This window comes from Salvelinus alpinus, chromosome 20, assembly GCF_045679555.1.
Source record: "Salvelinus alpinus chromosome 20, SLU_Salpinus.1, whole genome shotgun sequence".
NCBI classification, from domain to species: Eukaryota; Metazoa; Chordata; class Actinopteri; order Salmoniformes; family Salmonidae; genus Salvelinus; species Salvelinus alpinus.
Window position 1 is genome coordinate 25,208,688 of NC_092105.1, and position 27,710 is coordinate 25,236,397.

The window sequence follows — 27,710 nt, forward strand, 5'->3', positions numbered from 1 at the left end:
CAGAAAACTTTTTGGGACTCAAGTATTTTACATCTGAAGACCCTTCCTCCCAGGTTCCCCTTGAGCCTGTGTAGGGATCAGATCTGTAACATGTTTTTACAGAAAAGTAGTTTGATTTAGCTTATTTTATTTCTCGATTTTTGGGGTCTTCTTTTGGTAGTTTATTTCGTTTTTTGGGGAATCCTGTTTCCATCCTGCATAGTAGGTGGCGGGATGCACATTAAATTGTGTGATCGCCAATATACCATAGAGGAAGAAGATTAGAACTACGTTCGTTGTGACGTATGTACGTACGGACGTTGGTTGAAGCGGAAATGAACTGAAGCTAAGCATTGGAGAGCATCAAAATCCTTTCGTTTTCAAATCGTACAGTAACCGTGCAATATAAGAACACATATCAGATATTCAGTTACACAGACTACCGATTTCGTTAACGATTGGGTACTTAAATTGCGTCGATCAAGATGGAGGTAAGTTTGGTCCAACGACAAGGAAGTGATTGTAGCATGTCTGGCTAGCTGGCATAGCTAACACTAGTGATGAGAACTTAATCGCCATTGTAATAAACTATATGCGATACTACTGCCTACAGAGCTGCTAACAATACTTTTTAGTTCTCATACATCTTGCCAATTACTGGTGTAGTTAGCTCGCTATTAAGGTACTGTAACGTTAGCCATTGACAGCTAGCTAGTTGTTTCCTTATCCAGAGGTGTTCACATGCTTCCATATCACCAGGCAAAGAAATCTAGATAACGTAAGGAATTGTGTGTGTGTGTGTGTGTGTGTGTGTGTGTGTGTGTGTGTGTGTTTTAGGTAGGTAGGTAGGTAGGTAGGTGCATTGTTCGAGAGCAGTGTCAAATCCGTGATGCATTGTAGTTCAATTGTAACTGACTGATCTAGATAATAATAATGAGTAGCTAGTAATGTATGATCAAATATGATATGTAGATCATTCAGTTAGTTGGCAGTTGTATGGTGTGTGTATGTGTCATACCTGTATCCTGTTTTATGTACTATTTTTCTCTACGACAGCAGGACACCAGCCCAGAGTCTGTGGCCTCACCTCCTCCAGGTGCCGCCGCTAAGTCAAAGGTGCAGCACATAATGCTTTCTATGTCTTACTGTTACCTCTTTGTCTTACTGGTACCTCTTTGTCTTACTGGTACCTCTTTGTCTTACTGGTACCTCTTTGAAGTTGGATACGTTGTCCAAAGATGACCTCATCAAGTTTGCCAAGAAGCAGATGGCTGCCATACAGAAGATGAAGTCCAAATGTGCAGGTACATGATGCATCTGTCATACATTGTTTAAATCAAATCACATTTTATTGGTCACATAGACATATTTAGCAGATGTTATTACGGGTGTATCAAAATGCTTGTGTTCCTAGCTCCAACAGTGCAGTAGAATCTAACAATTCACGACTATACACAAATCTAAAAGTAAAAGAATGGAATAAAGAAATGTATAAATATTAGGACGAGCAATGTCGGAGTGGCATTGACTAAAATACAGTAGAATAGAGTACAGTATATACAGTTGTCGGAAGTTTACATACACCTTAGCCAAATACATTTAAACTCAGTTTTTCACAATTCCCGACATTTAATCCTAGTAAAAAAATCCCTGTCTTAGGTCAGTTAGGATCACCACTTCATTTTCAGAATGTGAAATGTCAGAGTAATAGTAGAGAGAATGATTTATTTCAGATTTTATTTCTTTCATCACATTCCCAGTGGGTCAGAAGTTTGCAATTAGTATTTGGTAGCATTGCCTTTAAATTGTTTAACTTGGGTCAAATGTTTCGGGTAGCCTTCCACAAGCTTCCCACAATAAGTTGGGTGAATTTTGGCGCATTCCTCCTAACAGAGCTGGTGTAACTGAGTCAGGTTTGTAGGCCTCCTTGCTCGCACACGCTTTTTCAGTTCTGCCCACAAATGTTCTATAGAATTGAGGTCAGGGCTTTGTGATGGCCACTCCAATACCTTGACTTTGTTGTCCTTAAGCCATTTTACCACAACTTTGGAAGTATGCTTGGGGTCATTGTCCATTTGGAAGACCCATTTGCGACCAAGCTTTAACTTCCTGACTGATGTCTTGAGATGTTGCTTCAATATATCCGCATAATTTTCCTTTTTCATGATGCCATCTATTTTGTGACGTGCACTAGTCCCTCCTGCAGCAAAGCACCCCCACAACATGATGCTGCCACCCCCGTGCTTCACGGTTGGGATGGCAGTCTTTGGCTTGCAAGCCTCCCCCTTTTTCCTCCAAACATAACGATGGTCATTATGGCCAAACGGTTCTATTTTTGTTTCATCAGACCAGAGGACATTTCTTCAAAAAGTACGATCTTTGTTCCCATGTGCAGTTGCAAGCCGTAGTATGGCTTTTTTTATGGCGGTTTTGGAGCAGTGGCTTCTTCCTTGCTGAGCGGCCTTTCAGGTTATGTCGATATAGGACTCGTTTTACTGTGGATGTAGATACTTTTGTACCTGTTTCCTCCAGCATCTTTAGAAGGTCCTTTGCTGTTGTTTTGGGATTGATTTGCACTTTTCTCACCAAAGCACGTTCATCTCTAGGAGACAGAACGCGACTCCTTCCTGAGCGGTATGATGGCTGCGTGGTCCCATGGTGTTTATACTTGCGTACTATTGTTTGTACAGATGAACATGGTACCTTCAGGTGTTTGGAAATTGCTCCCAATGATGAACCAGACTTTTTTTCTGAGGTCTTGGCTGATTTCTTTTGTTTATACCATGATGTCAAGCAAAGACGCACCGAGTTTGAAGTTAGGCCTTGAAATACATCCACAGGTACACCTCCAACTGACTCAAATGATGTCAATTAGCCTATCAGAAGCTTCTAAAGCCATGACATCATTCTCTGGAATTTTCCAAGTTGTTTAAAGGCACAGTCAACTTAGTGTATGTAAACTTCTGACCCACTGGAATTGCGATACAGTGAATTATAAGTGAAATAATCTGTCTGTAAACAATTGTTGGAAAAATTACTTGTGTCATGCACAAAGTAGATGTCCTAACCGACTTGCCAAAACTATAGTTTGTTAACAAACAATTTGTGGAGTGGTTGAAAAACGAGTTTTAATGACTCCAACCTAAGTGTATGTAAACTTCCAACTTCAACTGTACATATAAGATGAGTAAAGCAGTATGTAAACATTATTAAAGTGACTACTGTTCCATTATTAAAGTGGCCGGGGATTCCATATCTATGTACAGCACCAGTCAAAAGTTTGGACACACCTACTCATTCAAGGGTTTTTCTTTATTTGTACTATTTTCTACATTGTAGAATAATAGTGAAGACATCGAAACTATGAAATAACGCATGGAATCATGTAGTAACCAAAAGGTGTTAAATTAATCAAAATATGTTTTATATTTGAGGTTCTTCAAAGTAGCCACCCTTTGCCTTGATGACAGCTTTGCACACTCTGTGACAAGGTAAGGGTGGTATACAGAAGATATTTGGTTAAAAAAAAAACATGTCCATATTATGGCAAGAATAGCTCAAATAAGCAAAGAGAAACAACAGTCCATCATTACTTTAAGACATAAAGGTCAGTCAATATGGAAAATGTCAAGAACTTTGAAAGTTTCTTAAAGTGCAGTCGCAAAATCCATCAAGCGCTATGATGAAACTGGCTCTCGTGAGGACCGCCACAGGAAAGGAAGACCCAGAGTTTCCTGTGCTGCAGAGGATAAGTTCATTAGAGTTAACTGCACCTCAGATTGCAGCCCAAATAAATGCTTCACAGAGTTCAAGTGACAGATATATCTAAACAACAACTGTTCAGAGGAGACTGCGTGAATCAGGCCTTAATGGTCGAATTGCTGCAAAGACACCAATGATAAGAAGAGACTTGCTTGGGCCAAGAAAAACGAGCATTGGACATTAGACTGGTGGAAATCTGCCCTTTGTTCTTACGAGTCCAAATGTGAGATTTTTGGTTCTAACTGCCGTGTCTTTGTGAGATGCAGAGTAGGTGAACGGATGATCTCCTGATGTGTGGTTCCCACCGTGAAACATGGAGGAGGAGGTGTGATGGTGTGGGGGTGCTTTGCTGGTGACACTGTGATTTATTTAGAATTCTAGGCACACTTAACCAGCATGGCTACCACAGCATTCTGCAGCGATACGCCATCCCATCTGTTTTGGGCTTAGTGGGACTATCATTTGTTTTTCAATAGGACAATGACCCAAAACACACGTCCAGGCTGTCTAAGGGCTATTTGACCAAGAAGGAGAGTGATGGAGTGCTGCATCAGATGACTTGGCCTCCACAATCATCCAACCTCAACCCAATTGAGATGGTTTGTGATGAGTTGGACCGCAGAGTGAAGGAAAAGCAGCCAACAAGTGCTCAGCATATGTGGGAACTCCTTCAAGACTGTTGGAAAAGCATTCCAGGTGAAGCTGGTTGAGAGAATGACAAGCGTGTGCAAAGCTGTCAAGGCAAAGGGTGGCTACTTTGAAGAATATGAAATTCTAAATACATTTGATTTGTTTAACACTTTTTTTGGTTACTACATTATTCCATATGTGTTATTTCATAGTTTGGATGTCTTCACTATTATTCTACAATGTAGATAATAGTAAAAAATAAAGAAAAGCCCTTGAATGAGTAGGTGTGTCCAAACTTTTGACTGGTACTGTATATAGGGCAGCAGCCTCCAAGGTGCAGGGTTGAGTAACCGGGTGGTAGCTGGCTAGTGATGGTTATTTAACAGTCTGATAGCCTTGAGACAGAGAGACTGAAAAATATCTGTCTGAGCTTTGATGCACCTATACTGACTTCGCCTTCAAATCAAATTTTATTTGTCACATACACATGGTTAGCAGATGTTAATGCGAGTGTAGCGAAATGCTTGTGCTTCTAGTTCCGACAATGCAGTAATAACCAACAAGTAATCTAACCTAACAATTCCACAACTACTACCTTATACACACAAGTGTAAAGGGATAAAGAATATGTACATAAAGATATATGAATGAGTGATGGTACAGAACGGCATAGGCAAGATGCAGTAGATGGTATAGAGTACAGTCTATACGTATGAGATGAGTAATGTAGGGTATATAAACATAAAGTGGCATAGTTTAAAGTGGCTAGTGATACATGTATTACATAAAGATGGCAAGATGCAGTAGATGATATAGAGTACAGTATATACATATACATATGAGATGAGTAATGTAGGGTATGTAAACATTATATTAAGTGGCATTGTTTAAAGTGGCTAGTGATACATTTTTACATAATTTCCATCAATTCCCATTATTAAAGTGGCTGGAGTTGAGTCAGTATGTTGGCAGCGGCCACTAAATGTTAGTGGTGGCTGTTTTACAGTCTGATGGCCTTGAGATAGAAGCTGTTTTTCAGTCTCTCGGTCCCTGCTTTGATGCACCTGTACTGACCTCGCCTTCTGGATGATAGCGGGGTGAACAGGCAGTGGCTCGGGTGGTTGTTGTCCTTGATGATCTTTATGGCCTTCCTGTGACATCGGGTGGTGTAGGTGTCCTGGAGGGCAGGTAGTTTGCCCCCGGTGATGCGTTGTGCAGACCTCACTACCCTCTGGAGAGCCTTGCGGTTGTGGGCGGAGCAGTTGCCGTACCAGGCGGTGATACAGCCCGACAGGATGCTCTCGATTGTGCATCTGTAGAAGTTTGTGAGTGCTTTTGGTGACAAGCCGAATTTCTTCAGCCTCCTGAGGTTGAAGAGGCGCTGCTGCGCCTTCACAACGCTGTCTGTGTGGGTGGACCAATTCAGTTTGTCCGTGATGTGTACACTGAGGAACTTAAAACTTTCTACCTTCTCCACTACTGTCCCGTCGATGTGGATAGGGGGGTGCTCCCTCTGCTGTTTCCTGAAGTCCACAATCATCTCCTTTGTTTTGTTGACGTTGAGTGTGAGGTTATTTTCCTGAAACCACACTCCGAGGGCCCTCACCTCCTCCCTGTAGGCCGTCTCGTCGTTGTTGGTAATCAAGCCTACCACTGTAGTGTCGTTCGCAAACTTGATGATTGAGTTGGAGGCGTGCATGGCCACGCAGTCGTGGGTGAACAGGGAGTACAGGAGAGGGCTCAGAACGCATCCTTGTGGGGCCCCAGTGTTGAGGATCAGCGGGGTGGAGATGTTGTTACCTACCCTCACCACCTGGGGGCGGCCCGTCAGGAAGTCCAGGACCCAGTTGCACAGGGCGGGGTCGAGACCCAGGGTCTCGAGCTTGATGACGAGTTTGGAGGGTACTATGGTGTTAAATGCTGAGCTGTAGTCGATGAACAGCATTCTCACATAGGTATTCCTCTTGTCCAGATGGGTTAGGGCAGTGTGCAGTGTGGTTGCGATTGCGTCGTCTGTGGACCTATTGGGTCGGTAAGCAAATTGGAGTGGGTCTAGGGTGTCAGATAGGGTGGAGGTGATATGGTCCTTGACTAGTCTCTCAAAGCACTTCATGATGACGGAAGTGAGTGCTACAGGGCGGTAGTCGTTTAGCTCAGTTACCTTAGCTTTCTTGGGAACAGGAACAATGGTGGCCCTCTTGAAGCATGTGGGAACAGCAGACTGGGATAAGGATTGATTGAATATGTCCTTAAACACACCAGCCAGCTGGTCTGCGCATGCTCTGAGGACGCGGCTGGGAATGCCGTCTGGGCCTGCAGCCTTGCGAGGGTTAACACGTTTAAATGTTTTACTCACCTCGGCTGCAGTGAAGGAGAGCCCGCAGGTTTTGGTAGCGGGCCGTGTCAGTAGCACTGTATTGTCCTCAAAGCGGGCAAAAAAGTTATTTAGTCTGTCTGGGAGCAAGCCTTCTGGATGATAGTGGGTGAACGGGCTGTGGTTCGTGTGGTTGATGTCCTTGATTTATGTTTTTGGCCTTCCTGTGACATCGGGTGCTGTAGGTGTCCTGGAGGGCGGGCAGTGTGCCCCCAGTGATTCGTTGGGCAGACCGTACCACCCTCTGGAAAGCCCTGCGGTTGCGGGCGGGGAAGTTGCTGTACCTGGCGGTGATACAGCCTGACAGGATGCTCTCAATTGTGCATCTGTAAAAGTTTCTGAGGGTCTTAGGTGCCAAGCTGAATTTCTTCAGCCTCCTGAGGTTGAAGAGGCGCTGTTGCGCCTTCTTCACTACACTGTCTGTGTGGGTAGACCATTTCAGATCGTCAGTGACGTGTACGACCAGGAACTTGAAGCTTTCCACCTTCTCTATTGCGGTCCCGTCGATGTGGATAGGGGCGTGCTCCTCCCTCTGCTGTTTCCTGAAGTCCAAATTCAGCTCCTTCGTTTTGTTGAGGGAGAGTTTATTTTCCTTGCACGACTCTGCCAGTGCCCTCACCTCCTCCCTGTAGGCGGTGCCCTCACCTCCTCATTGTTGGTAATCAGACCTACTACTGTTGTGTCGTCTGCAAACTTGATGATTGAGTTGGAGATGTGCTTGGCCATGCAGTCATGGGTGAACATGGAGTACAGGAGGGGGCTGAGCACTCACCGTTGTGGGGCCCCTGTGTTGAGGATCAGCGAAGTGGAGGTATTGTTTCCTACCTTCACCACCTGGGGGTGGCCCGTCAGGAAGTCCAGGACCCAGTTGCACAGGGCGGGGTTCAGACCCAGGGCCCCCGAGCTTAATGATGAGCTTGGAGGGAACTATGGTGTTGAAGGCTGAGCTATAGTCAATGAACAGCATTCTGACGTACAGTGGGGAGAACAAGTATTTGATACACTGCCGATTTTGCAGGTTTTCCTACTTACAAAGCATGTAGAGGTCTGTAATTTTTATCATAGGTACACTTCAACTGTGAGAGACGGAATCTAAAACAAAAATCCAGAAAATCACATTGTATGATTTTTAAGTAATTAATTTGCATTTTATTGCATGACATAAGTATTTGATACATCAGAAAAGCAGAACTTAATATTTGGTACAGAAACCTTTGTTTGCAATTACAGAGATCATACGTTTCCTGTAGTTCTTGACCAGGTTTGCACACACTGCAGCAGGGATTTTGGCCCACTCCTCCATACAGACCTTCTCCAGATCCTTCAGGTTTCGGGGCTGTCGCTGGGCAATATGGACTTTCAGCTCCCTCCAAAGATTTTCTATTGGGTTCAGGTCTGGAGACTGGCTAGGCCACTCCAGGACCTTGAGATGCTTCTTACGGAGCCACTCCTTAGTTGCCCTGGCTGTGTGTTTCGGGTCGTTGTCATGCTGGAAGACCCAGCCACGACCCATCTTCAATGCTCTTACTGAGGGAAGGAGGTTGTTGGCCAAGATCTCGCGATACATGGCCCCATCCATCTTCCCCTCAATACGGTGCAGTCGTCCTGTCCCCTTTGCAGAAAAGCATCCCAAAAGAATGATGTTTCCACCTCCATGCTTCACGGTTGGGATGGTGATCTTGGGGTTGTACTCATCCTTCTTCTTCCTCCAAACACGGCGAGTGAAGTTTAGACCAAAAAGCTCTATTTTTGTCTCAACAGACCACATGACCTTCTCCCATTCCTCCTCTGGATCATCCAGATGGTCATTGGCAAACTTCAGACGGGCCTGGACATGCGCTGGCTTGAGCAGGGGGACCTTGCGTGCGCTGCAGGATTTTAATCCATGACGGCGTAGTGTGTTACTAATGGTTTTCTTTGAGACTGTGGTCCCAGCTCTCTTCAGGTCATTGACCAGGTCCTGCCGTGTAGTTCTGGCTGATCCCTCACCTTCCTCATGATCATTGATGCCCCACGAGGTGAGATCTTGCATGGAGCCCCAGACCGAGGGTGATTGACCATCATCTTGAACTTCTTCCATTTTCTAATAATTGCGCCAACAGTTGTTGCCTTCTCACCAAGCTGCTTGCCTATTGTCCTGTAGCCCATCCCAGCCTTGTGCAGGTTTACAATTTTATCCCTGATGTCCTTACACAGCTCTCTGGTCTTGGCCATTGTGGAGAGGTTGGAGTCTGTTTGATTGAGGTTGTGGACAGGTGTCTTTTATACAGGTAACGAGTTCAAACAGGTGCAGTTAATACAGGTAATGAGTGGAGAACAGGAGGGCTTCTTAAAGAAAAACTAACAGGTCTGTGAGAGCCGGAATTCTTACTGGTTGGTAGGTGATCAAATACTTATGTCATGCAATAAAATGCAAATTAATTACTTAAAAATCATACAATGTGATTTTCTGGATTTTTGTTTTAGATTCCGTCTCTCACAGTTGAAGTGTACCTATGATAAAAATTACAGACCTCTACATGCTTTGTAAGTAGGAAAACCTGCAAAATCGGCAGTGTATCAAATACTTGTTCTCCCCACTGTAGGTATTCTTCATGTCTAGATGCGATAGGGCAGTACGATGGCGATTGCATCGTCTGTGGATCTATTGGAGCGGTAAGCAAATTGAAGTGGATCTTGGGTGTCAGGTAAGGTGGAGGTGATATGATCCTTAACTAGCCTCTCAAAGCACTTCAAATCAAATCAAAGTTTATTTGTCACGTGCGCTGAAGTGAAATGCTTACTTACCAATAGTGCAAAAAGGGTATTAAGTGAACAATAGGTAGGTAAAGAAATAAAACAACAGTAAAAAGACAGGCTATATACAGTAGCGAGGCTATAAAAGTAGCGAGGCTACATACAGACACCGGTTAGTCAGGCTGATTGAGGTAGTATGTACATGTAGATATGGTTAAAGTGACTATGCATATATGATGAACATAGAGTAGCAGTAGCGTAAAAGAGGGGGTGGTGGGTGGGACACAATGCAGATAGCCCGGTTAGCCAATGTGCGGGAGCACTGGTTGGTCGGCCCAATTGAGGTAGTATGTACATGAATGTATAGTTAAAGTGACTATGCATATATGATAAACAGAGTAGCAGCAGCGTAAAAGGAGGGGTTGGGGGGGTGATGATGACAAGTGCTACGGGGCGATAGTCATTTAGTTCAGTAACCTTTGCTTTCTTGGGTACAGGAACAGTGGTGGACATCCTGAAACAAGTGGGGACAGTTGTAAAAACACTCCAGCCAGCTGGTCTGCACATGCTCTCAGGACGTGGCTAGGGATGCCGTCTGGGCCGGCAGCCTTGCTAGTGTTAACATGCTTAAATTTCTTACTCACAGCGGCCACGGAGTACGAGAGCCCCCACAGTCCTTGGGGGCGTGTTGCGTCGGTGGCACTGTGTTGTTCTCAAAACAGGCGAAGAACGTGTTTAGCTTGTCTGGCAGCAAGACGTTGGTGTCCACAACGTGGCTGGTTTTCCCTTTGTAGTCCGTGATAGTAGACCCTGCCACATATGTCTTGTGTCTGAGCCGTTGAATTGCGACTCCACTTTCTCTCTGTACTGACGTTTTGCCTGTTTGATTGCCTTATGGAGGGAATAAATACATTGTTAGCATTCAACCATTTTCCCAGTCACCATACCATGGGTAAATGCGGTGGTTTGCGCTTTCAGTTTTGTGCGAATGCTGCCATCTCTCCACGGTTTACCATTCAATGTTGTAATCGTTGATAATATTAATACAGTAGCTGGTTGGATTTCCTTTTTTAATAATTGTTGTCCTTTCTGTTTCTCAATATTTTTTTTTACAGATTTGGAAAAGGAGGTCGATAACCTAAAATCTCAGCCAAAAGGCAATTCAGGTGACTCCATCATACAGGTTTGTGGTCTTAAAATCTTACATGAGAAAATGTATAATCTCATGCTGCTGAAGTGCTTTGGAAGTGAAAAGGTGTTCTGTTCATTTCTATTTTATTCATGAGTGTTTGTCAGTAATGTGTTTTCCATTCTGTTCTACTAGGAGCTGACCGAGAGGATGAGTGCCTTGCTGCTGGAAAAGGCTGAGACCCAGCAGAGTGCGGTCTTGCTGCGGAAGGAGAATGAGAAGGTCAAGCAGCGGGAACAGGTGAACTATAGTAGACCATGTCATCTGTCTGTGTAGGCCAGACCAGTAGTCACCTACCCTGGCCCTTGATAACTACAGGGTGTTTAGCCTTTTGTTCCAGTCCAGTTCTAACTTGATGTTTTCTGTTGAATATGACCAGGATGCAGTAGGGAAACTGGCCACCCTGCTGGGAGAGTTGGACCAGACCAAGGAAGACCACCAGAAGAAAATTGCAGCCTTGGAGAAGAGCCTAGACTCATCCCAAGCCAAACACAAAGAAGAAGTCGAATTCTTCCAGAGGCTTCTGAGGAAGAAAGAAGAGAATGACAGAGAGAAAGAGAGCGAAAGAGAGCAAGAAAAGCAGAGAGAAAGGGAACACTCAAACGAGAGTGTAGAAGCCATTAGCCGCAGCCTGGAGTCACAGATCCTGAGTCTGCAGACGGAGCTAGCTGCAGCCTTGGAGCGAAGCGCCCAGGTGGCTTCAGCGATGCAAGAAGACCACCAGAGGGCGCTGACAGAGGTTAGTTCAAAGGTAGTGTATGAAAAATGTCACAAAAGAAAAACCATTACACTGTTGTAAGCTGATAGTTGATGAAGACCACCTGCTTTAAATGTTGCAATAAAGTGTGTGTGTTTATTTTCCTTTCCTTTCAGGCCCAGCAGGAAGTAGAGAACCTGAGAGAGGAGTTGGCTCAGCATAGTGTGCAACATGAAGAGGAGCTGAGAGCTCTGGAAGAGGACTTTGAGATGGAGAGAGAGAGACTGCTACTCCTCCAAGAGGAGCTCAGTGAGCAGCTGGCTCTCAAAGACAGGTGGGGCCTAGTGCTACACATTGGTGATGGACGAGCTAAGTCATACAATGTACAGTAAAATGCTTTGAGCAGCTAGAAAAAGTGCTTTATTAATCCAATCTTCTTCCTCTTGTTATGACAGCTTCCTGCAGGATGTGCAGGAAGAAGAGGAGGAGCCTAGCGGCCGCAGCTCAGGGATAGCCAGGATGTTGGAGCTGTCTGGTGTAAGTCAGATTAATGCCAGTGATGGAGAGACAGAGAGCGGACAGCTACGATCCGCCCTGGAGGACCAGCAATCCCAGAATACCATGCTGCAAGATGAGCTGACCTTCCTGGGCAATGTGAAGACTGAACTGGAGGCGGAGCTTGAGAGGGTGAGGGAGGAGTTTCAGACAGAGAAGGAGGAACTACAGTTTAAAATCGAAGAGTTGCTGATGACCCGGGAGGTTGCGACCCCTAACCGTGACCTTCAGGAGGCTCAAGCTTTCACTCAGCTCCAGCAGAGCGGCCCTCAGAGAGATTCAGTGGACGGCCTACCTGCCAGCCCTGCTAGCCCCTCCAGCCCCAGACAGAGCCTGTCCAGCCCTGTCCCTGGTGCAGTCCACCAGAGCCTGACCCTGCAAGAAAAGCAGGGTCAGGCTCAGGAGCTGAGGTCCCAGTGTGAGTCCCTAGACAGGAGCCAGGCGGTGGCTGAGTACGAACACACCAGAGACATCCTGAGAGGCCTGGAGACTGAGCTAGGTCAGAGGACCGGGGACTTCACCAGACAGTATGAAGCTATGAAGGAACAGGCGGCTTCTGCAGTCCAGGAGCTACAGGAGAGCGTCAGAGGGCTTACTGAGGAGCGAGATAGTCTGGTGGAGAGGGTGAAAGGGTTGGATGAAGACAGAGACAGCCTGTTGGAGAAGGTCCAGGGCCTGGAGAAGAGGCTGGAGAGCTTCCTGGAGCAGACACAGGCAGCCGAGGGGCTGAAGAAGCAGCTGCAGACGTCTATGGAGGAGAAGACTGCGTTAGCCCTCAAGCTAAAGGACTCAGTAGAGGCGCAGACAGTGTTAGCCTCTGAGCTAAAGGCATCTCTTGAGGTGCAGACAGTGTTAGCTGTAGAGCTAAGGGCTTCAGTGGAGGATCTGAGCAAGCAGAACGGGGAGATCCTCTCTCAGCTACAGATGAAGGAGAGTGCTGTTCAGGAGTTAGAGGAGACAGTCAATGTGGTGAGCACAGCGAGAGACAGAACACTGTCAGCACTGCAGGACAGAGAGATGGAGGTGATGAGGCTGTGGGAGGAAAGAGAGAGGGAGGTGGAGGAGAGTCAAGGCCAAAGAGGGGAGGTGGCTGAGCTACAGGCTCGTATAGAGGAGTTAGAGAAGGAGAGGAGCCTGCTGAAGAGTAATCTAGAGGAGGTGCAGAGGGAGAGGTCTGAGAATGTGCAGGGGAGCCCAGGGGACGAGTTGGAGGAGCTGCAGGCTCGTATAGAGGAGTTGGAGAAGGAGAGGAGCCTGCTGAAGAGTAATCTGGGGGAGGTGGTGGGAGATACTGAAGCTCTACAGAAAGACCTGAGGGAGATGAAACTGGCCAATGAGAAGATGAGAACAGAGAACCAAGAACTACTGACACAGGTCAGCCAGGCTACAGAGACACTGTCAGACAGAGAGAGGGAGGAAAAGGAGGGAAGAGAGACGGAGAGAGAGGAGGAGGAAGAACAGGCGGAGAAGGAGAGGAGAGAGCTACAACAGCAGCTAACAGAGAAGGACACAGTGATATCTCAGCTGAGAAGTGAGATGGCTGGCTTACAGGTAAGTACTTCTTCTGGCGTCTTTCCTTCAAAACATCTACGCACCATCTAAAGGACATAAAGGGATTGCTTTTTTGCCCACCGCTTTTTTCCCAAGCCATGGTTTGTCAAAGTGACTGCTGTGGTATTTTTCATTAGTTCTACAGATTGACTTTCCCCCTCCCTCTCTCCCTCCCTCCCTCCCTCCCTCTTTCCCCCCACCAGTCTACAGCCCCCTCTCCTGTCTCAGAGGAGAACACAGCCAATGAGTTCACTGAGAAAATCGGTACGTTCCTAATTACTACTGTCCAATGTAGAACAGGAAACTCTGTGTAATAATACTATGACAGATGAGCAATACAACACATGTAATTATTGTTTGTTTTGAGATGATCTTCCTAGATGTTTATTAAGCTCATTTAAGAATGACAGATACAAAGTGCCAATCATTGAGGGATACTGATTCCTCCAATGATCTGTGTGTGATGATGTCCCATCCCTCCATCTCAGCCCTGCTGGAGAAGGAAAGCAAAGGGAAGGATGAGAGGATGAATAAGATCAAGGCGGTGGCTGTGAAAGCCAGGAAGGAGCTGGACACCAGCAGGAAAGAGGCTGTGTCTCTGAAGGAGGAAGTGGAGGTGTTGAAGGCTGAGAGAGAGAGAGTGACCAGCTCAATGAAAGACATCATCCATGGAGCAGAGGGATACAAGGTACTACTCACCCCTGACCCCTAGCCCTGACCCCGCACTACATCCCTTCCTTATACAGAATGAACAACACAGAAATCGATAGTGAATTGCTTATTTAGCCGGTGGTACAAATCTGTTTTATTGCAAAAAACACTTAAAGAGATGATGCGGAAAATAACAGTGGCTTTTCCCCCAATGCTCTAGCTTTCTGGCCATAGCTACTAAGTGTGTCTGTTCAGCAGAGAACTTTCTGTTTGAGTTTCAGTTAGTATAATGCACAACAGCCACATTAAATGGGATCAGACGGTTGTCTTTATGAATTGGCTCTGGAAGCCATTAGAGATCAAATCACTCTGCTGTGTTTAATGGGAATTTTGTTCTAGACCTGAATGGATGACCGAAAATAACTTCTGGACATCATAACAGCGATTACTCACCGTGGACTGGAAGAAACTTTTTCCTTTAATGAGTCCGACGAGAAGGATATCCTGCTTTCACTGGATCGGGCCCAGATCCCTGTCTTTTGCGTCAAGAAAAGACGCAGGAAAAGGGGCCGCAGATCGGGCAGCCTTCTGAGAATCCGTAGGCGAGCGAGTAAACTCCCACTGCCATCCGTTCTTCTTGCTAATGTGCAATCATTGGAAAATAAAATTGAATGACCTACGATTAAGATTATCCTACCAACGGGACAAAAACTGTAACATCTTGTGTTTCACCGAGACGTGGCTGAGCGACGATACGGACAATATAGAGCTAGTGTGATTTTCCATGCACCGGCAGAACAGAGACGCTACCTCTGGTAAGACGAGGGGTGGAGGTGTGTGTCTATTTGTCAATAACAGCTGGTGCGCGATGTCTAATATTAAAGAAGTCTCGAGGTATTGCTCGCCTGAGGTAGAGTACCTTATGATAAGCTGTAGACCACACTATCTACCGAGAGAGTTCTCATCTATATTATTCGTAGCCGTCTATTTACTACCACGAAGATGGCACTAAGACCGCTCTCAACCATCTCTATAAGGCCATAAGCAAAGAAGAAACTGCTCACTCAGAAGTGGCGCTCCTAGTGGCCGGGGACTTTAATGCGGGCCAACTTAAATCGGTTTTACCAAATTATTACCAGCATGTCACATGTGCAACCAAAGAAGAAAAAATCCTAGACCACCTTTACTCCACACACAGCGATGCATACAAAGCTCTCCCCCGCCCTCCATTTGGCAAATCTAACCATAATTATATCCTCCTGCTTACAAGCTAAAACTATAGCAGGAAGTACCAGCGACTCGCTCAATACGGAAGTGGTCAGATGACGCGGATGCTACACTACAGGACTGTTTTGCTAGCACAGACTGGAATATGTTCCGGGTTTCATCCAATGGCATTGAGGAGTATACCACCTCAGTCATTGGCTTCATCAATAAGTCCATTGACGACGTCGTCCTCACAGTGACTGTACGTACATATCCCAACCAGAAGCCATGGCTTACAGACAACATCCGCATCGAGCTAAAGGCTAGAACCGACGCTTTCAAGGAGCGGGAGACTAATCCGGACGCTTATAAGAAATCCCGCTATGCCCTCAGATGAACCATTAAACAAGCAAAGTGTCAATACAGGATCAATATTGAATCCTACTACACCGGCTCTGACGCTCATCGGATGTGGCAGGGCTTGAAAACTATTACGGACTACAAAGGGAAACCCAGACTCGAGCTGCCCAGTGACGCGAGCCTACCAGATGAGCTAAATGCCTTTTATGCTCGCTTCGAGGCAAGCAACACTGAAGCATGCACGAGAGCACCAGCTGTTCTGGATGACTGTGTGATAACGCTCTCGGTAGCCAATGTGAACAAAAACCTTTAAACAGGTCAACATTCACAAAGCCGCTGGGCCAGACGGATTACCAGGACGTGTACTCAAAGCATGCGCGGACCAACTATCAAGTGTCTTCACTGACATCTTCAACCTCTCCCTGACCGAGTCTGTAATGCCTACATGTTTCAAGCAGACCACCATAGCCCCTGTGCCCAAGAAAACAAAGGTAACCTGCCTAAATGATTACCGCCCTGTGGCACTCACGTCGGTAGCCATGAAGTGTTTTGAAAGGCTGGTCATTTCTCACATCAACAGCATCCTCCCGGATACCCTAGACCCACTCCAATTCGCATACCACCCCAACAGATCCACAGATGACGCAATCTCAATCTCACTCCACACTGCCCTTTCTCACCTGGAGAAAAGGAACACCTACATGAGAATGCTGTTCATTGACTACAGCTCAGCGTTCAACATCATAGTGCCCACGAAGCTCATCACTAAGTTAAGGACTCTGGGACTAAACACCTCCCTCCGCAACTGGATCCTGGACTTCCTGACGGGCCGCCCCCCACGTGGTAAGAGTAGGCAACAACACGTCTGTCACGCTGATCCTTAACACTGGGGTCCCTCAGGGGTGTGTACTTAGTCCCTTCCTGTACTCCCTGTTCACCCACGACTTTGTGGCCAAACATGACTCCAACACCATCATTAAGTTTGCTGACGACACAACAGTGGTAGGCCTGATCACTGACAACGATGAGACGGCCTATAGGAGGAGGTCAGAGAACTGGCAGTGTGGTGCCAAGATAACAACCTCTCCCTCAATGTGCGCAAGACAAAGGAGCTGATCGTGGACTACAGGAAAAGGCGGGCCGAACAGGCCCCCATTAACATCGACGGGGCTGTAGTGGAGCGGGTCGAGAGTTTCAAGTTCCTTGGTGTCCACATCACCAATGAACTATTATGGTCCAAACATACCAAAACAGTCGAAGAGGGCACAACAAAACTTTTTCCCCCTCAGGAGACCGAAGAGATTTGGCATGGGTCCCCAGATCCTCAAAAGGTTCTACAGCTGCACCATTGAGAGCATCCTTACCAGTTGCATCACCGCCTAGTATGGCAACTGCTCGGCATCTGACCGTAAGGTGCTACAGAGGGTAGTACGAACAGCCCAGTACATCACTGGGGCCGAACTTCCTGACATCCCAGGACCTATATACTAGGCGGTGTCAGAGTAAAGCCCATAAAATTGTCGGAAACTCCAGTCATCCAAGTTATAGACTGTTTTCTCTGCTACCGCACGGCAAGCGGTACCGGAGCGCCAAGTCTAGGATCAAAAGGCTCCTCAACAGCTTCTACCCTCAAGCCATAAGACTGCTGAACAGTTAATACAATTGCCACTGGACAATTTGCATTGACCCCCCCCCCTCCCTCCCTTTTGTACACTGCTGCTACTCGCTGTTTATTATCTATGCATAGTCACTTCACCTCCACCTACATGTACATATTACCTCAACTAGCCTGTACCCCCGCACACTGACTCGGTACCGGTGCCCCCTGTATATAGCCTCGTTATTCTTATTGTGTTACTCTTTATTATTACTTTTTACTTTAGTCTACCTGGTAAATATCTTCTTAACTCTTCTTGAACTGCACTGTTGGTTAAGGGCTTGTAAGTAAGCATTTCACGGTAGTCTGCACTTGTTGTGTTCGGCGCATGTGACAAATAAAGTTTGAATATCCTGTCACTGTAGAACAGGCAGCTTGATATATGCGCTGGTGTTAATCTGCATTATAGACTGGGTGGTTCGAGCCCTGAATGCTGATTTGGCTGCATGCCGTGGTATATCAGACCCTATATATAGAGAAAACATGTATTTTTAATGTTCTAATTACGTTGTTAACCAGTTTATAATAGCAATAAGGCACCTCGGGGGTTTGTGGTAGATGGCCAATATACCACGGCTAAGGGCTGTATCTAGGCACTCCGTGTTGCGTCGTGCGAAAAAACATACCACACCACCTCGTGCCTTATTGCTTAATTAAACTGCACAACGCCTATTCAATAGTGAATGTGTTTAATACTAAGTGTGTGTGTTACAGAACTTGCAGCTGGACTACGACAGGCAGACAGAGCAGCTGGATAAGGAGAGAGAGACGGTGGAGGGAGCTGAGAAACAGATCTCCGAGCTGACCAAACGACTAAACACCGCAGTACAACAGGTAACACAGACACACTCACTACAGTCTCACACACAAACCATGCTCAGATGTCATCCAGCATGCTCAACCAAACTGACTATTTCCCCCTCAGTCCAAATACAAACTGTCCATTAGTTCATTATTTTCATTCCTCCTCTTCTTATGATTACATTTTTCTCTTCCTAATTGTCTGTTTCTTGTGAAGTAACGGAGTGTGTGTAAATGAACCAGTGGCTGGTTCCATCTGCTGTTGTGGCGTTGTCAGTCTACTGAGACAGATGCTGTGTGAGCTGAAAGCTCCCCTGGGACAATACAGACTGGAAATACAGACAGAGAAACTCATAACAGTGTCTGAGACATCCCTGGATGTCTTTATGTTAGATATGTTTACCTGATGTGATGTTATTGTTGAAGTGTATTCTGTATCCCTGGCTATTTATATGGCCAAGAGGACTGGTGTTTGCCAAGAACTCATGAGTGAAGTTTGATTGTGTGTGTGTTCTGTGTCCAGCATGAACAGCTGTGGTCGGAGAGAGAGGACCTGATGACCGAGTTGGAGACTCTGAGGAGCACGGTGAGACAGATGGAAGGACAGACAGCAGAACTACACAGACAGACAGACACCCTGAACAGAGACCTGCAGGCTGAGAGACTACTGAAGGAGCAAAAGACAAAGGTGTGTGTGAGAGAACTATTTTTGTTCAATGCACTGATTGTAAGTCGCTCTGGATAAGAGCGTCTGCTAAATTACCTAAATGTGTGTACACGTTTTACTATTCTTCTTAGTACTAGAAGTCCTCACAAGAATTGTAAAGTAACAAAAATTCAGAGAAGTGAGGACATTTTTTCCAGTCATCGCTTCTAAACAGGCTATTTTAGACTTAAGGGTTATGTTTAAGGTTAGGGAAAATAGGATTTGGAATTTGGAATCAGTTGTTGGTCCCCAAAAATTCCTCACAAGTATAATCGTGTTTTGTGTCTCCAGGAGCTGTCGTCGTTGCAGAAGGAGGTAGAGGAGTTGACAGTTCAGCTCCGCAGACAGAAGCAGCAGTCTCAGCAGACAACACAGGAGCTAGAGCAGCTACGCAAGGTACACAATACCACACATGCATGCATACACACGCACAAACATGGCAAGGCCACTTAAATAAAGAGGTGGTAAAGCCCTTACTTTTAACCTTCACTGGGAGTTGTGTGTCGTGTTGCCTCTAGTCCTAAAAAACAACACTCAGAATCTAGCAGGATGTCAAAGTAACATTTTACCCTCAAGCACTGGAATCTGCTTTTCCATTACTCATACTAAGATATGTGTAGAAATGGGATTCAGTGTGTTTATATGTTACGATGCAGACAGTGTGTATCTGTTGTGAATGTGTGTGTTTTATTCTTCCAGGAGGCCCAGCAAAGCTCGTTGTTGGACATGGAGATGGCAGACTATGAACGCCTGGTCAAAGAACTCAACACCAAACTGTCAGAGAAGGACGTGTGTGTGGAGGAGCTGAAAACACAGATACACACACACACACAGGAAGAAGACGCACTCAACCAGGAGATCGGTAACCACAAATACTGATCCCTACCATTTGCCCCTCTGACATACTTTCCTTACAGCCAACCCACTAACGAAAGCACTAAATCTTTTTAAAATGTTGTACCTTTTTATTTAACTAGGCAAGTCAGTTAAAAACAAATTATTATTTACAATGCCAGCCAAACCTTCCCCTAACCCAGATGACGCTGGGCCAATTGTGCGCCGCCCTATGGGACTCCCGATCACGGCCAGTTGTGATACAGCCTGGGATCGAACCCGGGTCTGTAGTGACGCCTCTAGCACTGCGATGCAGTGCCTTAGACCGCTGCGCCACTCAAGGAACCTCTAACAATCTAAGTTTACTGCAAATCAAAAGTGTATACGTCTCTATAATGTGTTTCATTCATTATAACAATGGCCTTTCTACTGTTATCCATTCTTCTAACCTGTTTCTGTGTGTTCTCCCAGAGGTTCTGAAGTCCCAGCTGGACCAGGGGGAGGATAAGAGCTCCAAGATGAAACAGCTGCTGGTGAAAACCAAGAAAGACCTGGCTGATGCCAAGAGACAGGTCAGACCCGAGGGACCTGATTACCTGGAGTACAGAGAGGGTCCCAGTGGACCTCTTCCTACATCACTACTTTAGTCAAATTAGTGTTTGCAGTGTTCTGTAATACATTGGAGTTGGGGTTTCCTTGAATGTGTAGTGTCTGTGAAGGTAAGTAGTGTATTAATAAGTGTGTGTGTGTGTGTGTGCAGGAAGCCATTCAGATGATGACGCTGGCCTCTCTGAAGGGAGAGCTGGAGGCACATCAACAGCAACTAGAGAACAACAAGGTAAGATGGCAGCCCCTGAACCCATTCAGACAGACTTACTTTGTTGTGAAATCTGTTGTGAATCTATTGTAATGTTTTTAAAATTGTATAATTGCCTTAATTTTACTGGACCCCAGGAAGAGTAGCTGCTGCCTTGGCAGCATCTAATGGGGATCTATAATAAATACAAATAGACATCTGAGCCTGCAACATGACTGTACTTTCAATGTAACGCCCTCTGTCTGAAAGGGGTAATGGACGAATACATACTGTGTCACAATGTTATCTGTCCCTAAATGTTCTATCAGTTATCAGTGGCTCTTGTGTTCTTGTATAGATCCAGTGCTGTGACCTGACTGCGGAGCGCCACAGACTGCATGAGCAGCTGAGGACACTGACTGAACAACAGCAGAGAACAAGCAGCTCCCTGCAACAGAGACTGACCACACTACAGCAGGAGGCTAACACTGCCAAGGTAGGTACACGCACACACATCATCCAGTTCTCTCCTCCCTCGCTCATTTTATTTTCTCTCTCTGCCTTCCCTTTATCTCTCCACTCCGTTCCTCTACCCTAAACCCCATCTCTCTCTCTCTGATTCTCTCTCACCTTCTCTCTCTCCTCTCCCAACCTGTCTGAACATTTCTCTCTCTCCTTCTCACTCCCTCTCCTCTCCTTTCCCCTTTCCCCTCTCCCTCTCCCAACCTGTCTGAACCTTTCTCTCTCTCCTTCTCTCTCTCCTTCTCTCTCTCCTTCTCCCTCTCCTTCGCACTCCCTCTCCTCTCCTTTCTCCTCTCCCTCTTCCAACCTCTGTCTGAACCTCTCTCTCTCTCCATCCCCTCTCTCAGCTCAGGCAGTAGAAATATCGCTATGGATATCTCATCAGTTAAGTGTTAGTGTGCAGCTTTGCTAAATGGTTGAAACCAAACATTTTATTATGGGGGTGTCCCCCTGGGGTCTAGTGGGTGATGATGAATGGTACGGTCTGGCTCCACGTTAGAGGAAGTGCTGCTGGGTTTCCTACCTCAGGGACATACACACTAACACTGTACTATTCATTACAATACCGATACACTGGCACACAATACACCATCATATTAATTTACTGCTGGTCTGCAGAAACACAACCACATGCGGTTCAGGGTGAAAATAGAGATGTAATATGAAAACCGCTACCGCCTAATATGTGCTTCTAATATGTGTGCTTACAAACAGTTTGTTTGGCTTTTAATTAAGTGAAACATTAATTATTGTGTGATGTGAATGTTATTTCAAAGGCTGAGCTGTCATCTGTCACTGCTGAGTTTGACAGCTATAAGGTCAGAGTTCACAACGTCCTCAAACAACAGAAGAACAAAACCTCAGCACAGAGCGATGGAGACGCCACTAAACAGGAGAGGTATATCTACAGATACTCTGTGTGTGTGTGTGTGTGTGTGTGTGTGTGTGTGTGTGTGTGTGTGTGTGTGTGTGTGTGTGTGTGTGTGTGTGTGTGTGTGTGTGTGTGTGTGTGTGTGTGTGTGTGTGTGTGTGTGTGATATGATGATAATGTGTGTGTGACAGAGAGCAGATGGAGTCCATGGTGGACCAGTATAAAGCCAAGCTGCAGGACAGTCAGCAGAGTCTGGCGGCGAGCACTGCGGAACTACAACAGCTCCAGATGGAACATGACACACTGCTGGAACGACACAACAAGATACTGCAGGAGACCGTCGCTAAAGAGGCCGAACTCAGAGAGAGGTACGGGCGTATGTGTGCCTGAATACTTGTATTACCTCTCAGAGCTAATAGGTTTTATCTCAGTCTGTTAACATTCAAGTCCATAGTAACAGCCTTAATCTGTTTCCCCCTCTCTCCTTTATTTCATACTCCCTCCCTCCCCTTCCCCCCCAGACTCATGTCTCTCCAGGCTGAGATTATGTCACTGCGGACAGAGCATGCTCAGACGGTGGGTCAGCTAACCTCGCAGGCCGTGGCCCAGCGCTCAGGGTTCAGGGAGCAGATCCGCCACCTTCAGGATGAACACAGAACTACAGTAGAGACCCTGCAGAACCAGATGACCAGGCTGGAGAACCAACTGTTTACACTGCAGAAACAGACCAGTAAGACGGGAGGGAGAGGAGAGTAGAGAGAGAACAGGATTGGGTTGAGAGATGGAAAGAGGAGAGTGGGGTTTTGGAAAGGAGAGGAGGGGGGTGAGTGTTGGGTTAAAGAGGGAGAGTGGGAGATGGATGGAGGCCAGGGGAAAGGTAGAGCGGTGGTTGTGAGTAGGGCTGTGGCAGTCATGCAGAAGACTGCCGGTCTCAAGGTAATTGACCGTTAATTAACATAAACACGTTTGGCACTCCAGACCTCCATACATACAAGCTGCTGAGGTGCGCCTTTGGAACAAATCCATTTAATATACACCATCACAATTAATCCATTATTTATTTTAGTCAGGTCTAAAGAAACATGATATGAAGAAAATGTATTTCAAAACAACAGAATATGAGTTGGCCTACTGTATGTTATCTGGCTATGCTCCATGCCATAGGCTGTAGGATTGTACATTAAGCTGACAAGACATGCTTATAAGTCCCGTGCCATTATTTTATATTATGATTTTATAGTAAGAAGAGTATAATTGAACTTGCGCATATGACGTGGCTATATTGAGATTAAAAGTGATCACTTGAAACAGGTCCTATATGCTAGATTTAGAGTTATTTGGCAACTGTAGTTGTTAATGATACAAACCTTAGAATGTCTTAGAAATCCAAACATATGGGCTGCATGGTGCGATTAAATGCTATTGATGATTTGAGAAAGTAGAAGAAAAAAAACTTCCGACTCTGTCCCTTTCCTCAGACTGCACAGCTGTTCTCTCAAGTGATTTTTACCCATCAGACTATTCTCAATGTAATATTATCTTTACTAATATGTCAAATTTGTTTTGATTTAGAATGGCCCATTATTAAATGGTCAGGAACAGGGGCCGAGAAAAAATACATGTCATCTGTATGCACTGGAATAGAGAATGGAGGCAGCACGCTTTCCCACCGTCTGTTTTGTAGGCTACTTGGGTTTTATAGCTGCTCATGTGCTTAATATGAGCAGCTGAGAAATAAATACAACGACACTTACTTCACTCCACACATGAACCACTGTTTGAGGAGTAGGAGTATGCTCTCACTGCTATTCCACGCAAACTCTGTACGCAATGGGCTAACTTTGGGAAATACATAATTCACTCATATTGTCACCCATCAGACTATTCTTCAGTTAATGTTGTCTTTACATATACTAAATAATATATGTGGAATTTGTTTTGATTTAGAATGGACCATTCTTTTTTTCTTCTTTTTTACAAGAAATAAAATGTCATCTGTGCACTTAAATAGCAACTGGAGGACGCTTTAACCGTGGTTCATTTTCATGCCAGCCAGGTGGGCTATAGTCCTGTTGTAAAGTGAAGCATTGTGCTTAATATTGGGAAAGTTGATAAATAAATATCGTAAGCTGGTGGGATGCTCCTCTTTTTAATAGAGGCCATCAAAACAGTTTTTTATCAAGCAAATGCATAGCCTATAGAAATGTTGCGCAATATGAGCTCATGGGCTCTCATGAAGTGTTTAGATTTTAAAATACATTTAGAGTGCCTATTACCAGGCAGTTAGCAAGTTTGGTAGGCTTCTAATGACCATCAGAAGCATCAGAGCTTGGAGAAGCGTAATTACCATGACTAAACAGTCACGTAGAATTTGACTGCCGTTATGATTCGTGACCGCCAGTGTGGCGCTAATACTGTCACTGTAACAGCCCTAGTTGTGAGTTGAGTATGAGAGATTATCGCTATCAGCTCTGCTATATCACCTCCCATACACCTGCTCTCTGGAGCCACTTGGAGTAAACACACACACTCTTTTTGTCTCGCTCTCTCCCCCTCCCTCCCTCGGTCGCTGTCTTTTCATCTTACTCGTCCAGTGTTGTAGTGCAGCTGTGTAAAGATGGGACACACTTCATCTCAGCAGCCTAGCCAGGTGTTAGTTAGTGTGAAGGGTACAGAGAGCCCATCCAGCCTTAACCAGCTCTGCCCGCCCCTCTGGGTGGCACTAGCACACTGGCATCTGGAGAACCTGGTCATTAGTGCCACCCTAACACACAGAGTTGGGCCAAGCAGTACTTCTGGAGACAGCAGGGCTGGATCCCTTCCTATAGTCATAAAAAGCTTCCTCTCCTTGTCTCCCTTCCTTCATCTGAACTGTAAAATGTTCTAGATTTGATTGAATCTCAGTGCAAATTATAGTCAAAAGGTTCCAGGGACTGTGTGTGTGTGGACACATTTTACTATACTTGTGAGTACCAGAAGTCCTCACCAGAAAAGTAAACCAACTAAAATTAAAAGAAGTGAGGACATTTTGCCAGTCCTGACTTGTAAAAAGGCTATTTTAGGTTTAGGGAAAATAGGATTTTTAATGTGTATCAATTGTTGGTCCCCAAAAAAGTCCTAACAAGTATAGTAAGACAAAGCTGTGTGTGTGTTCTCTAGGGTGTGAAGGGCAAGGTAGGCTGCAGGTGGTTGTACCCACAGGTTTCTCATGCTCTATCCATCAATCAGACACCGTCTGCCCACCGGCACCTGCCATTTCTCTGCCTCTGTCTCTCTCTCTCACACACTCAAACACACCTACCTGTGAAATCTGCTCTTTTTCAGCACCGTTAAAAAAGAAGAAGTTTTGTCTGTTTATAAATGTATCCCCCGGTCTTCTACGCTTCTGGATTTCACACTTGTGAAATCGGGAATGACATTGTTGCTCTCTGCCCAGCATGACTGTATGATATGTGTTGTCTCCCTCCAGGTCCAGCTCCAGTCCAGACCAGTCGTAAGTCAGCAGTGGACCGCCGGCCCGTGGACCAGGGGGGAATGGGGGGGCTGGGCCTCGGTGATCTCCAGTCCATGGCTAGAGAGGAGGGGGAGGGCATGGAGACCTCCGAGACAGAGTCCCTGTCATCCACATACCTACCCTCACTGGAGCAACTACTCACCTCCCCAGACCCCAAACAGGGTACATGTGTATACATGCATGTCTCCAAAGGCTACGGAGTTATTGGATTGATTCCCACAAGGGATACTTTTTTTTACATACTGTGAACTGTGTCTTCGAATACAACTGTCTGCTAAAGGACCATTTTGTTTGTGTGATTGGTTGCAGAGCCGTTTGTGTGGCAGGTGGAGCCGACTAAAGAGGAGTTGAATCAGAAGTTGACCACAGCTACACGCAGTATGGAACACATGAACAGTCTACTGCATGAGACCGAGGCTACCAACGCTGTTCTGATGGAACAGGTCAATGTACGTACACACACAGTACTGATGAAACAGATATGCTCTCTTTCAGACTCTCTCCCACTTACAGACAGTGGCGATTTTAACATGTAAATCTTGGCGGGACAAAAGATAAATAATGTGGGATGCATGCAAGCAAAGCCACTACACAACACTAAACAATACATGAATTGCACTATAACGGTGACAAACGGTGCACACAAACTGTTTGGGCCTACATAAAGCTGTTCCAACAGCAGTCCCAACATCTTACCACTGCTCTACCTGGCTATCAGCGGTTTCTTGTCGGTCAGTGAAACAGTTCATTCAGCTCATTTACTGCCTTTAAAAAAAACAGCTGATATGGCTGACTTGCTTAAACAAATGTGGTTTCTAATGACAATTGAGATTTACAAACTATGGCATAAGGGGACGACAAGCGGATAAAAAGCAATCCATCATTTGGATTAAGACATTAATGAGTGAGCTAGGATGGACGTAGTCAATATAACTATTTGTTCACCACTTTTGAAATGTACGGCAACATAAAGGGGGCATATAAGCAGACAATGAAAGCTCTTAAAATAGTCAATGATTACATTTCTCAAAAACAGGTTATAGGCTACATGTGCACCACCAAGTCAGAACAGTAGGTGAAATTAAGAGGTGAAAATAGAGCAAATTATTAGGGTGAGGCACATGGGTTACTAACAGCTTACTACACAACATACACTTAGTATTACTTTCTTAGCTAGAGTATACATATCATTTATGCAGCAGCATACAATACTTTTTTGGACTCACCTTGTTGTGCTCACTTGAACAGGAAGGTGGCGCGGCGGGCCTTCGTGGGCAAATTTTGTCATCAAACTTGTCATCAAAGTCAGGCATTCTCTGGATTTATGGTGCTTTCTAGACAACTGGGAACTCGGGGGGGGGGAGAATCATGATGACGTCCATGATCTTCAGGTCGTAGCTCTAGAAAGAGGCCCACGTTCTGAATTTACAATTCCGAGTTGGATGAAAGTTCAAAACGTATTTTCCCAGTCGTAGCTCATTTTTCCCGAGTTCCCAGTTGTCTTGAACTCAGATTTTGCAGTTCTGTGTTAACAGTTGCTTTGAGCGCGGCACATCATGCTTCATTGACAGCATGGCCAAAAATACCCTTAATCTTATACTTTGGACCACACAGCCACTCCACTGAATAGCAGGCTAATGGTTGATTTGCAATGCTTGCAGTTAGCCTCACTGATTCCTTCCAAACCATTGTCGAGTTTGCGATTTCCAACTTGTTGTGTAATTTTATGTCCAATGGCCGATGAGCACAGATACATTTTATCTAAAATTTCTCTTCATTATTTATCTTCATATGACAAGGATTAAAAAGGATTTGCCAGTAGATTGTCGACTTGATTCATGATGATGACTGCTAGCTAAGATTTTGAAAGTATGATGTTGACATGATCAGGGCAATCAACGCTACTGTAGATATAATGTGATTTGACGTCATTTTATTCGTGGCCAATGACCTTGATCCTTCTCGGATGGACACTTCTAATGTAACTCTATGACAGCACCCAATTTTCTAGTTCTACTTGAGTGACAGAACACTGAGCCAATCACTGCTCAAATACGGCTCAATCCGTATTTTCTGCTGGCTTGCACCACTGCCACAGAAAGCACTGAGCTAGGCTGAAGCACCTGTATTTGGAGCTGCTTTACTCAAAACAAAAAAGAGACCATGTTTGTATGCGGCTTTATTAACTCAAAGATAAATATATATACATTTTTACATTGTTTGGAAACTGATATGTGACACATATTAATGCCAAAATAACATGCAAAACATTGTTGCTAAAAATGTGGGGCTCAGAGCCCCACCTGCCCTGAATGACGG

General features: G+C 45.4%; 1 protein-coding gene across 4 annotated transcripts in view; it reads left to right on the forward strand.

Moving 5' to 3' along the window:
* Positions 1–248: 248 nt before the first annotated feature.
* The window catches only part of LOC139546554 (GRIP and coiled-coil domain-containing protein 2-like), a 31,980-nt gene continuing 4,518 nt past the window's right edge, over positions 249–27,710 (forward strand). Inside the window, exons 1-23 of one of the 4 annotated variants that reach the window (XM_071355068.1) lie at positions 283–470; positions 1,036–1,095; positions 1,199–1,283; positions 9,331–9,400; positions 10,597–10,664; positions 10,806–10,910; positions 11,050–11,421; positions 11,544–11,701; positions 11,823–13,473; positions 13,677–13,737; positions 13,962–14,161; positions 18,062–18,181; positions 18,672–18,836; positions 19,146–19,250; positions 19,554–19,716; positions 20,160–20,260; positions 20,449–20,526; positions 20,843–20,980; positions 21,783–21,904; positions 22,069–22,245; positions 22,399–22,607; positions 25,347–25,553; positions 25,701–25,840. In XM_071355068.1, coding sequence (XP_071211169.1) covers positions 9,340–9,400; positions 10,597–10,664; positions 10,806–10,910; positions 11,050–11,421; positions 11,544–11,701; positions 11,823–13,473; positions 13,677–13,737; positions 13,962–14,161; positions 18,062–18,181; positions 18,672–18,836; positions 19,146–19,250; positions 19,554–19,716; positions 20,160–20,260; positions 20,449–20,526; positions 20,843–20,980; positions 21,783–21,904; positions 22,069–22,245; positions 22,399–22,607; positions 25,347–25,553; positions 25,701–25,840 — 4,401 coding nt within the window. In that variant the 5' untranslated portion in view covers positions 283–470; positions 1,036–1,095; positions 1,199–1,283; positions 9,331–9,339. Of the gene's footprint in view, positions 471–1,035; positions 1,096–1,198; positions 1,284–9,330; positions 9,401–10,596; positions 10,665–10,805; positions 10,911–11,049; positions 11,422–11,543; positions 11,702–11,822; positions 13,474–13,676; positions 13,738–13,961; positions 14,162–18,061; positions 18,182–18,671; positions 18,837–19,145; positions 19,251–19,553; positions 19,717–20,159; positions 20,261–20,448; positions 20,527–20,842; positions 20,981–21,782; positions 21,905–22,068; positions 22,246–22,398; positions 22,608–25,346; positions 25,554–25,700; positions 25,841–27,710 lie in introns of all 4 variants that reach the window. The other 3 variants (XM_071355065.1, XM_071355067.1, XM_071355066.1) reach the window with 3 other exon arrangements.